This window comes from Megalobrama amblycephala, linkage group LG3 (genome assembly GCF_018812025.1).
Source record: "Megalobrama amblycephala isolate DHTTF-2021 linkage group LG3, ASM1881202v1, whole genome shotgun sequence".
Classification (NCBI taxonomy): domain Eukaryota; kingdom Metazoa; phylum Chordata; class Actinopteri; order Cypriniformes; family Xenocyprididae; genus Megalobrama; species Megalobrama amblycephala.
The window spans coordinates 56948402-56962499 of NC_063046.1; the positions used below are offsets into that span (position 1 = coordinate 56948402).

At 35.9% G+C, this 14098-nt stretch overlaps 1 protein-coding gene across 6 annotated transcripts in view; it reads left to right on the forward strand.

The window, feature by feature from the left end:
- LOC125265746 (phospholipid-transporting ATPase ABCA1) overlaps positions 1 to 14098 on the forward strand; it is a 222834-nt gene that overhangs the window by 71235 nt on the left and 137501 nt on the right. For all 6 annotated transcript variants that reach the window (XM_048186163.1, XM_048186162.1, XM_048186164.1 and 3 more), the window contains 2 exons: positions 1870 to 2009; positions 4665 to 4781. In XM_048186163.1, the coding sequence (XP_048042120.1) occupies positions 1870 to 2009; positions 4665 to 4781 (257 nt within the window). The remainder of the gene's footprint in view (positions 1 to 1869; positions 2010 to 4664; positions 4782 to 14098) is intronic.

Sequence of the window (14098 nt, forward strand, 5' to 3'; positions counted from 1 at the left end):
GGTATTATTTTCCCCAGTGTTTTATTTTAATGTGTTATTTAAAATGCCTTTAAATATAAATGTAAGCAAGTTCAGGGTTCAGGGAAGAAGGGGGAACCGGCGAACTGTAAATGTACATGTTTTTTTTTTTTTTGTTTTTTTTTTAACAAAATAAATAAAACGAAAGTAAATTGCAGGTGCATTATGGCCGACTGCCACATATACATAAACAACACACAACTTAAATGTCCCAGGCCTGGTCCTCTCCCGTCCTCCACTGTCGTTACTCCTTTTATCCTTCTGGAGCTCCTGGGATGCGAGACCAATGCTAATGTTCATTTAACCCTTGCGCCATCAGCCTTGCTCCATTTTCAAGGCTCTGGGCTGCTCTCTGCTCGTCACAGTAACATTAAAACGACAGTAATTTGAACAATATATGTATACATTTTTTTTCATGTAATCGACTATTGTTTTCAGTGTCGACTAGTAGCAGCTGTACAGATTAGTCGACTAATCAGTAACATTCCTAGTCTAAACATTCTTAGACTGTAATATTCATCATGTAAACACTCACACATTATTTTACTTTTATATCATGTTATGTTTTATATTATATAATAGAGCATATAAAGATCCTTGTTTCATACAACATTTAGATGAACTGAAAGGTTTCCTGTCTGCTTATATAATTCAATATATTTCACTCGATTTCACACATTTCAGTCAGTCAGTTTGGGAAAAGCCCAACTAATAAATTATGTACAAGTAAGAAATGTAAGTAATAATAAATTACTTGTCAGAAATTATATCCTCAACTGGATCAAGCCGCACAATAGAGTTTCTTCCAAAAACAATGAAAAGTAGATGAACCTGATAATGTTTGATGCTTTGTTTTTATCAAGGTGATGGGAGATTAATGACGGATGGAGGCATTTGTGACTATGGATGATGGAGTATTTTAAGTTATTTCCACCATTATGATACAAATGAATGCGTCAGAGTGTTCGTCAACCCCAGGGTGTTAAGAAAATTAATTCCACTGAAAAGTAACATGCATTACTTTTTTTAAAAAAAGTAACTCAAATATTGATATGTAAATTTCTAAAGTAATGTGTTACTTTAATTACTACACCGAAAGGTAATTCTTAATTGTAAGAATAAGAGTAAAATCACTTAAATAAGAGTAAAATTTTACTCTTGTTGGTTTTATAAATCCTTCCCCTGATCATCACATCACTGCAGATTTTCAGCACTAGCAAAAAAATAATTTTTCACTGAAATGCCTTACCTGAATTGAGGTCTCACCTCAGGGCTGCAAATTCGCTCAGTCAAATTAAAGCAATGGTTTTCTGGCATAGCAAGAGCACAGACTGTTTATTGCTTTTCTACAGGGAAAACATGGAAGAGTGTATCTGACTGGGCAGAAATGCTTTATTATGGCTGTTCTGCCTTCTCTATATGAAGGCGTTGAAGTGCAGAGGTTTGAGGGGTAAATCTGAGTCTAATCTTGACTTTCAGTATGAATCTGTGCCAGATTTTAAGATGAAGTCTAAACTGTTGGCAACTTTTTTTTCTGAGCAAATATAAAGAACATATTGCAAATGCTTATTGGAGATTTTAGTTTCTTATTTTGAATATATATATATATATATATATATATATATATATATATATATATATATATATATATAATATAATATAATATATACACACTGATCAACATTCATGCATGGAGCTCATGAAATATGGTCAACAGAAACTCAACCGTGCTTGCTTGACGTGTGAGAAGAACCTTATTGGAGTCAAAGTTAGAGTCTGAGCCTGTGTGCATCTGAACCTGCTTCTTCAGTAATGTTTTTTTAATGTATATCCATTCTTCTGTCTTTGCAGGTGAGTTCTGTAAAAACTTGACGGACACACTGGAGAGCTCGCCCAGCCTACGTCTGTTCTGGAAAACCTTCAGGCCCTTTCTGCAAGGAAAAATCCTCTACACGCCCGACACAAATGTTACACGGAGCATCGTTACAGAGGTACAAACACAAACATGAACATACTGTAGGCACAGAAGAGCAGAGGCCAGTGGAAAGTTAATGTACTGCATCTTTAAAAACATGGCCATGATTTAGCCTGAATAAAGACAACACATTGTGTAAGGTGTAAATTGATGTAATGAGGATGAATGTGCACTTAATGAGCTCAGAATCGCAAGAGTGTTCATGCTTGTTTGTGCGCTTTGACACCCCAGACTGTACTAAAAGAAATCGAAATTTTAAACAAGTGGTAAACGTTTCATATTACCATTCTGACATGATTTCAGAAAGATACAGAATTTTTTCTGGATCAATCTGTTTCCTGTTCATGAGAGGCAGCTACATTAGAAGAACATTGGAAGGGTTGAAACAGAGTATCGTAGTTATCATAGGGCCGGGTCTACTTTTAGCAGATGTACATGGATGAGCTGCTGCTGGATTCATGAAAATAATAAATAAGTTAAAGTGTAACTTTAACGCCAGTTTTTATGCTTCTTTGTATTGTTACAATGTGGGTATGTAAATGAACAATGTTTACTCGTTCTACGTGTTACCTGGACCGAGAAATTCACGTTTAATTGTCAGCAAGGGCTTTTGTGAAAGAAAGAAAAAAAGATTATACTTGCGTATTTTTGTGTCCCTGCTCATGGAACAAAATACCATTCTTTGCTGCCTTTAGCAACTGCCTACAATGCTCCAGATCCTTCACTGGAAATGAAAAATAACTCACTCTAAATGTTTACTCTTTAAAGGGATATTTCACCCAAAAATGAAAATTTGATGTTTATCTGCTTACCCCCAGCGCATCCAAGATGTAGGTGACTTTGTTTCTTCAGTAGAACACAAATGATGATTTTTAACTGCAACCGTTGCCGTCTGTGAGTCAAATAGTGCGAGTGAATGGGAACACAATCGAAAAAAGTCGAAAAAACTTGCATAGACAAATCCAAATTACTCTAGCACTCATTGAAGTATAAGCACGAGACATCACTGCCGTTGTCAGAGCGCGATCAGACCTCACTAATCGAGTGTTGAACGCAGTTGGACATAATGGTGTATTACATAGAAATCTAGGTAAAAAATGATATAAATACTGTTCGGTTTCTCGCACAAACCGATCATTTTGTGTCTTAGGACATCAATGTGTCGTCACAAGCCGCAGGGTTTAATTTGGATTTGTCTATGCAAGTTTTTTCGACTCTTATTTATTTGGGTTCCCATTCACTCGCATTATAAGACTGACAGACGGCAACGGTTGGAGTTAAAAATCATCATTTGTGTTCTACTGAAGAAACAAAGTCACCTACTCACCTGCTGGGGGTAAGCAGATAAACATCACATTTTCATTTTTGGGTGAACTATCCCTTTAAATTCCTGCACTTGGGAACAATACAAGACGACACCAGTTATAACTAAAAGTTTGCTAAGAAGTATTTCCTTCTAAAGCAAGGCGGATTTGACTCTGGTCAAGCGTATCCATAGCAGGCAATTTTTTTTTTTACCTTTCTACTGCATAGGTTGCCAAGTTTCATTGAAAGCCCATTTTGCCAGTGGTGAAGTACCACTTTAAGAAATGTTGTTAGATAAATTCTAAGTTCATTGCACAAATGTTCCTAAATGCAATTGTTGAGAAATTCTCAGATATATATTAAAAAGCAAATCTTTCTTTTTTTTGTGTCCTGTATCTGTGTGTGCTGTAAATTGGTGCTCTCATATGTGCTTTTGGTGCTCAAATTATTTTGGTGCTTAAATTATTTTGTAAATAAAAAATTAAAAACAAGGTCCCTATTTGACTTATTTTTGTAAACTTCTTACTAAATTTCGAATTAAGCCAAACGTCAGGTCACGATTAGGCCTTTAAAGAGAGCTACACACCTGAAGAGACTTTTCATTCTTTCTTTTACATCTACAGTACAACCCTCTGGTGACTGGATGACACTAGTTAGTTTGCTTCTATATGAAAAAGGGAGAGCATGCAAGAGACATGAAAATAGCACCTGTATGTTGTAGTGTTGTCAAAAGTACCAACTTCGGTACCAAGTCGGTACTGAAATTTTAAAAATGTGACGCTGTTGAGCAAATTCGTAAACACCTCTGATTGGCCATTGTGTTCATGCGCTCATCAGATATGTCTGTGATTGGCTACAAAGCTTCAAAAACATGTTGTAAATAGACATCAATGACACTCTTCATCGAGCACTTACACAGATATGCACGGGAGCGTTTGAAAGCAGGCGTCTATCAGCGGACCGGTCCACTGATAGACGCCTGCTTTCAAACGCTTCCACTTACAAAATGCTTTCAAACACTTCTGTGTGCTTTCAAACGCTTTCGTGCATTGATCATTTTGGCCAATCCGAGACATATCTGTTGAGCACGTGAGCATAATTGCCAATTAGAGGTGTTTTCGAATCCGCTCAACAGTGCTCAAAGCATCACATTTTTAAAATTTCAGTACTGAAGACGGTACTTTTGACAACAGCAATGCTGAAATATTCAGTGGTCGTGGTGTATATAGAGGTATATAAAAATATTTGACTGTTCAATACAGCAATTGGCCAACCAGAATCTAGTATTTCAATGAGATGAACTGCCTACACTAAGTTTTTTGAACAGTTTCTCACATGCATGTAAATGAAATCTGTTTGTCACCAGGCCAACCGCACCTTTGATGCTGTGGCTAAAGTTGGCGAACTGGCAGAGGCATGGCTGCAGAATGAAGATGTGATCTGGGATTTTTTCAACAGCAGCACACAGATCAATGCACTGAGGGTGAGATCATCACTTCTTTGATGAATTTCTATTCACAGTCTGAACTGTAGTGAGGGCATATGCATCAGGCAGAAGAGGGGTGAACTGGGCAGAAAAATGATGCAATTTGCCTGTGTCACCTGTGTGAGCACTGTGGCTTATTGTGACGGTAACTTTTTTAATGGAATGTTAGACAGCTACTGAAGTATATGAGTGAATACAATTATATAACAATGAAGCCAGATCTGGATGGGACTTGATTTTGTCCATCAGGAAATTATTGGATTGTAGAAAGTGGGCATTGTGGACAAACTAAATGAAGGCAGATCTAAATTCAAGTTAGCAATGTGACGTAAATGTTGTTGATTAAAGATTATGATGGCACATGAATAAAAAAAAATAATGAAGTGCACTGATAAATTATTTATAATTAATACTGTAACTTTTAATAAAAAAAAAATAAAAGAATTGATTAATATCTTTAAAAAAATCTAGGTGTGCGGACCAAGAATACAGAAACATTTCTGAAGTTATGCTCTGTATGTTTCCAATTAAATCACCTAGGTAACATGGATTATGAATTACATCAAACACAAATCAACACGAGTCAACATGAATTAAGTTAATAACAAAGCTAACAAAACACAATGTTCCCTTGTCATTCCCATCAGGATTTTGCAGGATTTTTTTTCTTCTGATTTTTGCAGCCCAAAATGGCTGAATTGTCTCCCCTATAAAACATTACGGTAATATTTGTGATTTTTTTTTTTTTAATTCTGACTATTGCTCTTCTGTCCAGGCTGGTTTCAGATTCTTCTACAGTGTATGAAATGTGATCCGGATTTTTCTACGTAAAAAAAAAAATAAAAAAAAAAATTAAAAAATGGATTTACTTTGAAACATTTTTTTTTTTTTTTTTCAGAATTTGCTAGTGTAAGGATGAAAATCAACAAAGACTTTTGTTTTCTAGTTCCAACCACCTCTTTTACATTTGGAAGTCCTAAAGACAAAGAGGTGCTGATAGTGATCAAGGCCTATAGGCTAAGATGTGTGTACATTGAAGGTCTGCTAATTGTCATTAGTTTGAATGTCTCTCATTTGCGTTTTTGTCACATGGTCAAGGAAGGGAGAAAAGAAGATTGTAACTGTTGCTCGCTCTCTTTTCCTCTGGGTCCCTGTTTTGGGGCATTCTTAGGTTACGTTGTCTCTTCTTCTTGGGGGCTTTGCTCTTCCTCTCTTTCTGAGTTCTGCCTTCCATCTCTCTCTCTCTCTCTCTCTCTCTCTCTCTCTCTCAAATTCAAATTCAAATTCAAATTCAAAATTGTTTTATTGGCATGACTGTAAATAATACAATATTGCCAAGCTTGGAATACATATATACATAAAACAATAATAAAAACATCAAAATAATAGAAGAAAATATTATAACATAACTTAAACTTAAATAAACAGTGTAACAAATTAGAACATCTCTCTCTCTCTCTCTCTCTCTACTTACTGTATCTAATCTCTCAGGTAACAATTTGGGTACACTTAAATGTATGTTTTGTCATCTCATACATCTCGTTAATAACTTTTTCAGGTGTAACCAGGTTTGGGCAAAAATACATCAAAATGTATTTTAAAATAAAATACCAAATACCTTAATTTTAAATGTATCAAAATAAACTACAAAATACAGCAGCCACACCTTGTATCAAAATAAACTACTGTATTTTTGTATTTTAAAAATACTAAAAAATACTTTTACAAGGGAGCATGAAATTTCTTTGCAAACCTTCCATCAATTGGCCTATTTGATCTATACTATCTTTAATATCTTTAATATGATAAACAGCACTGCTTTACTCCACATACACTTGACCAGAAAAAAGTGGAAGTGGCAACTGTGGCATAATAAAAGCTTCAGTGCTCTCGAGACGTGTTTGCGCTCATCTCTCATTAGCAGTCACTCCAGCGGCCTTGTTTCTACTCGCACAGCACTCGGCCCTGCTCTGCTTCATACTACAATAACGTTAATAATCTGATCCATGAACATGATTTCTGACTGAGTCCCATCCTAATTCTTTTCCACCGGCTGTAGACGTGAAGACAACACATCCCATGATTCCGCAAAATCAAAGATAAGCGACTGAATAAGCGACCTCTAGTGGCAAAAATTTACTAAAAATTGTGGCCACATTATGGCTTTAACAAATCAAATATTCACATGCATATGTGAATATTTGATTTGTTAAAGCCATAATATGGCCACAATATCTCCCAAATGAAGGTTAGTTTTAAAGTAACCAACAGTTTAATGTTTAACAGTTGCGAATGACTCATTTAATTGTATCCTAATTAATTTAATTGGTGTTTGGTAAAAAAGGGCCTACTTTGCATCAGCAATACTGACTCAATGATAAACAAGTAATTTATAAGAAGAGAACGGATGGTGCCTGTATTCATAGCAACTAGTTTCTAACTAATTAATCATTTGATTGTTAATTATAAATATAGGGGGCTGCTGTCGGTATTATAGTTTTCAAGAACATTATGTAAACTGGTAAACTATTTAGCCTAGGCTACCAAAACGAACACCAAATCTTAACATGAACTGTTAAATATTATAGCAATTTCTGCAAAAAAATTGATGTATGGTTTTTTGACCACCTTTTTCCATATGGATCAATTTTCTGTTCGGATCTCAACAAGTCTGGGCAAACTACTGAGTAGGCACCAATCAGAGGCCGTATTTTTATGATGTCATCATGTAGACTTCTTACAAAGTATTTTAAAACTACAAAAATACAAAACACTAAAGTATTTTGATACAAAATACAAAGTCATTTTCATCAACTCTATCAAATACAAATTACAAAATACTATTTTGTATTTGAAATACGTAATTGAAATACATGTATCATAAATACTGCCCATCCCTGGGTGTAACCATAACCAAATACTGTTACTAAACCATTTCAATTATAAATTATGTGCTAACTAGTTTTGATCCAGTATTAACATTAACCTACTGCAATATTGTCACACTATAGAAACGCTCTCCCCATGTTTTACTATTGGTATAAGTAGCAGTGGGTAGTAATAGACAAGAAATGTATTGTTTTATACCATCTTGCTGATAACGTTTCTTTAGTCGTTCGGCAATCCTGCAGCCTGAAACACTGTAGTGAAACCACCCTTACACTAGTAAATTTTTATATTTAAAAAAAAAAAAAAAAAACGACGTGAAATTTTAAATGTGAAATTTTGAAGTAGAAAGACTGAAATAGTATTTTCTTCTAAAACATACTCCATTAAATAGTGATAAATTGTGATAAATTAATTTACTCACCCTCAAGCCATCCTAGGTGTACAGTATATGAATTTCTTATTTCAGCCAAATACAATTAGAGTTAAAATATCCTGGCTCTTCCAAGCTTTATAATGGGAGTGAATGGTGCCATTTCTTTTGAAGTTCAAAAAAGAACATCCATCCATCATAACAGTAATCCACACAGGGGGTTAATAAATGCCTTCTGAAAAGAAGTGATTTTCATTTTTGGGTGAACTATCCCTTTAACCTTTGTTTTATTTACAACTTTGAAAAATCATGTTTTACAGTGTATGTTGGTTCAGTGGGCTACATTCTTGAGTACAATGTCAAAAGAGCAAACGTGTTTTCAGTGACCTGGATGCTGGAGAAAGTAGCAAGTGTCAGGATCTCAATGTATCTGGAATGGTAATCTAATCTTACTAGTTCACACAGATCTATCACTATTTTCTCCCCCGGTCCACAGGGTAATTCTCTTGAGATCAGTGGTGCTGCCCTTGTCTCGCTGCAGCATGAACGTGTCTGCACACAGAATTTAATGTCCTGTGAAATAACGGCCACCAAGCTTGTTCATGACACCTGCATAAGCTTTGATGTTTATCGTGAATTTTGTCAAGGACTACCCCAGCTAACAAAAATCTGTACTAAGAACCTTTTGCTAAACAACATTTAGCTTGAACAATACTTTTGTGTTCAGACCTGAAAATACCCTCTGATGACCTTGGATGTACTCACTGTATATTCTGGCCACCCGTTTCTGATGAACCTGAGTCCTGGCTGCAGCGTGGCATCTAATTGAGTGTTCACCCTGGTGAGCTTCATTTTCGCAGGAGTTATTTATGACAGAAGCAGCCTATGTAGTTATCTTACTGTGGCTTCCAGTGCTTTCTGCTGTGTGATCTGGGCCCCATGAGAGTGCCTCAGCTACAGCCAGTTTCTTCTCAGGATCAAGCTCTGCAATGCAACTGAACTGCATGAACTTGATCAGGAGCCTTTGACACTCAAGCGGTATGTTACCAAGGTCTTTATTGTTCAGGAGGTCTTTTTCTGTTTCAGTAAAGACAAGAACTTCATCCATGCAAAGTATTGACATACATTTCACGATTTGATTCAGCATTTACAAGCTTGTGATTAAATTAGATTTCAATTCAATTAAGTATTGATTAATTAATTCTATCAGGTACAGTGCATGGCAGATTTGCACTTACTATATTATTAAAGGTTAAAATGAACTGATTTGTAGGGTACTTACATTTAAATCACACATAAGAATGTTTTTTATAATAAAAACATTATAACGATTAATTTTTAATTACTTTATGTGGTTAAAACACTGATTGAGCGATTACATGCAACATCATTCGTATTTCGGTAAGTTTTACTGGTAACACTTTACAATTAGGTTCATTAGTTAAACATTAGTTTACAGAAGTAGGGCTGTCACAATATTAGATTTTTCACACCACGGTTATTGTGGCCAAAAGAATTCACAATATCGATATATCACGATATCTATAGAATCCTTGGGGGGAAAAAATATCAGTCAAATTAATTTTTACTTTTTTTTTTAATTTAGTTTTTCTTTTTCAGGGTTGCTGCACATTTTTTTAAAGTCAAATTTAAGGCTTTTTAAGACCTTTTTAAGACCTGAAGAAATAAAAATTAATTCTAGCCTAGTAACCTATACATTATGGCTGTTACCAATCAAATGAAATCATTATCAACAAAATCCATCTTTGCAATACAGAGGTGACACAGAATGAGAAGTGGCATTAATATATTCACACAGTATTTACTATGTGTCTACATAAATTTAATTCAATATTTAAATATGGAATTATTTCTAATTTTAACTTTTTAATTAAAATGTACTTTAAATATGAAACAAAACTGCCAGTAGGTGGCAGCAAGTCACTGTCTTAATGAGTTTGTTCATTCATTCATTCATGCATTCAACCAATTTGTTCAATTTGCTGTTAACAGGTTAATATAGCCTAACATTTCCCATTCCATGACTAGTAAAATAATCGCAACTTACTCTCTGTAAAATGGCGTAATCCGCAGGGTGATGGACACGGAGGTGTGTAAAAAGGTTGGTGGTGTTGCCACCCTTTGCACTGATGTAGCCAGGCAAATTCTGCAGAGTGTTTTCTTTGAAGCCGAAAAACTCCCATACCATCAGCTTACTTTATTCGGGTGTGGACAGAGCCTCTTACTCTCCGTACGGACGACATGGTTCTTCTTCTTCTATAGCTGCTTGTGCTGTGTCGTCTTCTTCTTTGACAGCATTTTTCAGCGTTAAGGTGCAATACTGCCACCTGAGTGGTCAACCAGGTACTGGCGCTGGAGTATTTACATGTCATGATATCATAAGAGTCCTATTCATTTTAAATATTGTGGTTATCGCCAATACCGGTATATTGTCACAGCCTAAATTAACACAATGTTGACATTTCATGCTTTGAATATCACGATTATAGTCAATACCGGTATATTGCAACACCCCTAATCAGAAGTAACAAAGCACAAAGCTTATTGTGATTTATTGGGTGGGAGGTACTCTACAAAGCTTTGTTCATTCATTAACTAAAACAAGACTGGAAGATCAATTCTTGGGATTTACAAATCACTATTGGTTCTTCAAAATGAGAATTTATTAAAATCGATATTTTTAACCCAGCTCTAATGTAAAGTTCTGCCACCTTTAAATTCTTGGTAGGGGAAGGTGTGTTTTCTGTATTTGTATGGATTTTCATATGACCAATGTGAATTGCGTAAATCAGAGAAAAATTGTTGCATTTTTAAATAAATTTATTTAATTCATGGATTGTTAGTTTGGGTTGCTCATAACATGCATTTGAAAACCCAACACGCACCAACCGAATTCCCAAACTTGTAATCAGAATTCTTAACAAATCGGTTGTCAGCAAAAGTAAAGCATAAGGTTCTCGCCAAAATCAATGCTGTAATATATTATTTTACTTTTGAAAGCAAAGAAATTGAGACATAAATATTATTATTGTGATGTTACTGTTATTCTGTAAATTAAAATTATTATTAATATTATTGTTATTAAAATTATTTTCATTTTAATTGTATTAAACAATAGACAAATACATTACTATTGTACTGTTAAATAAAACTAGTATTTTATAATAATAATAACAATAACAATAATAATAACTAACAACAATTTGTTGTTGTTATTATTATTATTATTATTATTATTATTATTATGTTGTGATATTAAATAGGTGGGTCAAGTTTTCCTTTTTGTGCCCTTAGCTGATCACATGGCTACTCTGACATTTTTCTGGACTTATGATAATTCAAAATGGGGAACATTTGGAGTGATTAATGTGGTAAGCTTGTGTCTCTTCATTGAGAGGAATCTGGTAAAACCCACATGATTGTGTCTAAGGAACTAAATAAACCAGCTCCATAGAGTTTAACGATTTCATCCTCTGCAGTGGGAAGAATGAATTTCACCCTCTTCACTGCCTTAATTGACACAGATGGGGGCATCTCTGTGGGACTTGATTACCGACACCATGGTAGCACACAACTCCATGTCCTGTTGCTTCATCAAGAGGCCCTTCTTGCTCCACACGGAGGAGTTCAGCTTTTATTTTGGGTAGCAGAACGAGGGGTACTTGATGTGCTGCATGCGTGGCATAGATCTCACCTTCTCTTTTCACTGTTATCATCTTTCCACCCTGCTGAGATGCATCTTTTAATTAATTTCAACTAGGCCCATCTCTGTAGCTGCTGCCTGACTCAGAAGGCTCTGTTCCCTGAAAGTACATTCCAGTGTTGTAGTTCTCTAAACCTGTCTCTGTCTCAAGTTTATTTACAGTCTCAATCCAATACCATAATTTCATGCACTCTGGAGCATTTAGATATGACATTGAGACAGATATGTTTTGTGCCGACGCATATGATCTGCTCTGTGCTATTGTGTCTTTGGAACACTCTTAAAAATAAAGGTTTATTGGCATTGATGGTTCCATGAAGAACCTTTAACATCCATAGAACCTTTCCATTACACAAAAGGTTCTTTTAGTGTTGACACAGACTCAACCTACTCAGATCTTGGCCTGGACTCGAATGAGCTGGTCTCAACTACAACAATGGTACTTTCACATCCTCCTGGACCACTGCGTGTGAAGCCTCAACTGGAGCTGTTCTTTTTTTTTTTTCTTCGGTGACGGCTGTTTGAATGTCTCCTCACTTGTCACACATGCTTCAGCTCATGTATCACTCTGAAAGTGGTGTCTGACCTATTTTCAATCGTGCAGTCAGTCCAGTTCACTTGCCTTGTTTCCTCGTCAACTGCACCCAAGAACTTGTCCTGTGATTTCTCCCACTTTCAGTGTTGTCAGTGTCCTCTTTTATCACATTTATTTTATTTGATGTCTTTTGTGTTTGGATTGCTGGTTTCTTGCACGTTCTAGTGTTCCTTAGGTTTCCATAGCTTCCTGCATTGCCCCTTCTTATGTGTGCATGCCTACTGGGAGTTCTGTTGGTGACTTGCTGGATGAGCTCACTTGGCATTTCCAGAGTTTGCAAACTAGCATGCATTGCTTGTTTCTTCTAAATGTGTCTCAGGCAATATCAAGCACTCATTTGAAAGTCTTGTGGCTCTTACTCTGACCTCTATATGGTGGTGAATGTGCTTGTCTGTCTTGTCACCAAGTTCACAATTAGCAGTTCACAAAGTGAGGAAACATACATCTCTACTTTCTTCCCCAGAAAGAAACATCCCAGTTATATATATATGCCAATATTTTGCCAATGTTAGACCATATTTATCATATTTATCTTCTTTATCAAAGCTAATAATGTGAGGATCTTCTCTTCCTCGCTTCATATATAGACGAGAACTAACCTGTACAACATTGTTTAGTTTTGTTGCAGTTCTGAAATGATAAAATCCCCATTTTCCATTCTGGACACTTTGAACGGTAAATCGCACCTGTGGATTAATCCTCTAAATCTTCCAACTTCTAACCAATAAATGCTTATAACATTAAACAAAAAATAAAATGGCACCTTGTGCAACCAAAGGTTGTTGGCTACTGCACCAGGCCATAGTTCTCAGCACCCCAAATATGCTCAAAAAGGTTCTAGCCAGAATTTCAAGTAGTTAATATGCAGTATTTCATCAGGAAGCGCTTTATTAGTTGGTTGACAGATACACAGGACTTATCCTCTATTGTGAATGTAGTTCAGTGTCCATTATTGTTATGGATGACTCACCTCAACTGAGAATGAAAGAGAGTCTCACACACCCCTCACGAATGAAGACTGACACGAAAGCTCTTAAACCCTCCATCTCGCTTGCAGGTGTGTGTGTGTGAGAGAGAGAGTTTATTGCCCCTCCTCTGTGATAGGGTGCATAAAAGGAGAAAGTAATTATGGATAAGTGCAGGATCATTTTCACCAGCAGCAGGAAAGGGATTAACCAACGGCACACCTTCAGACGAACCCACTATCACTCCATTTCCCCCCCTTCCCCCATGGCATCAGTGTCATTTTGAATGAGGTTATCAAGTAGAGGAGGATGAAAAGATGAGGATGGAGGAATGGTGTGGAAAAGAAGTGAACTTTGTTTTGACTTTCTCATTACCCTGTGCGGGACCTTTACACAAATGCACGATCCATTATGTCTGACCAAAACCTTGCAAGCTGCCTATGTAGGCAGCCTAGATTCACTCATAATTAGGGGTGTGTGGCATTAACAAAACATAAAATGCTGCATCCGATGTGGCATTTAGTGTATTTACCGTATTGTTCCAAATAGAAGACTTTTCTTTTTCTTCAATTTTTTTTCCTTCTTTATATAATACAAGTCTTCAAAAAGCCTTTTTCCAAAAGGTACATCTTGAAAAAGGGGGGCGGGGGATTTGTCTTATAATCAGGGTCGTCTAATAGTCGGTACAATACGGTACTCTGAATCTTTAATGCAGGTGAGGTGACATGAATGCATTTGTACTGTATTACAATTGCATAATGCTATGAAATT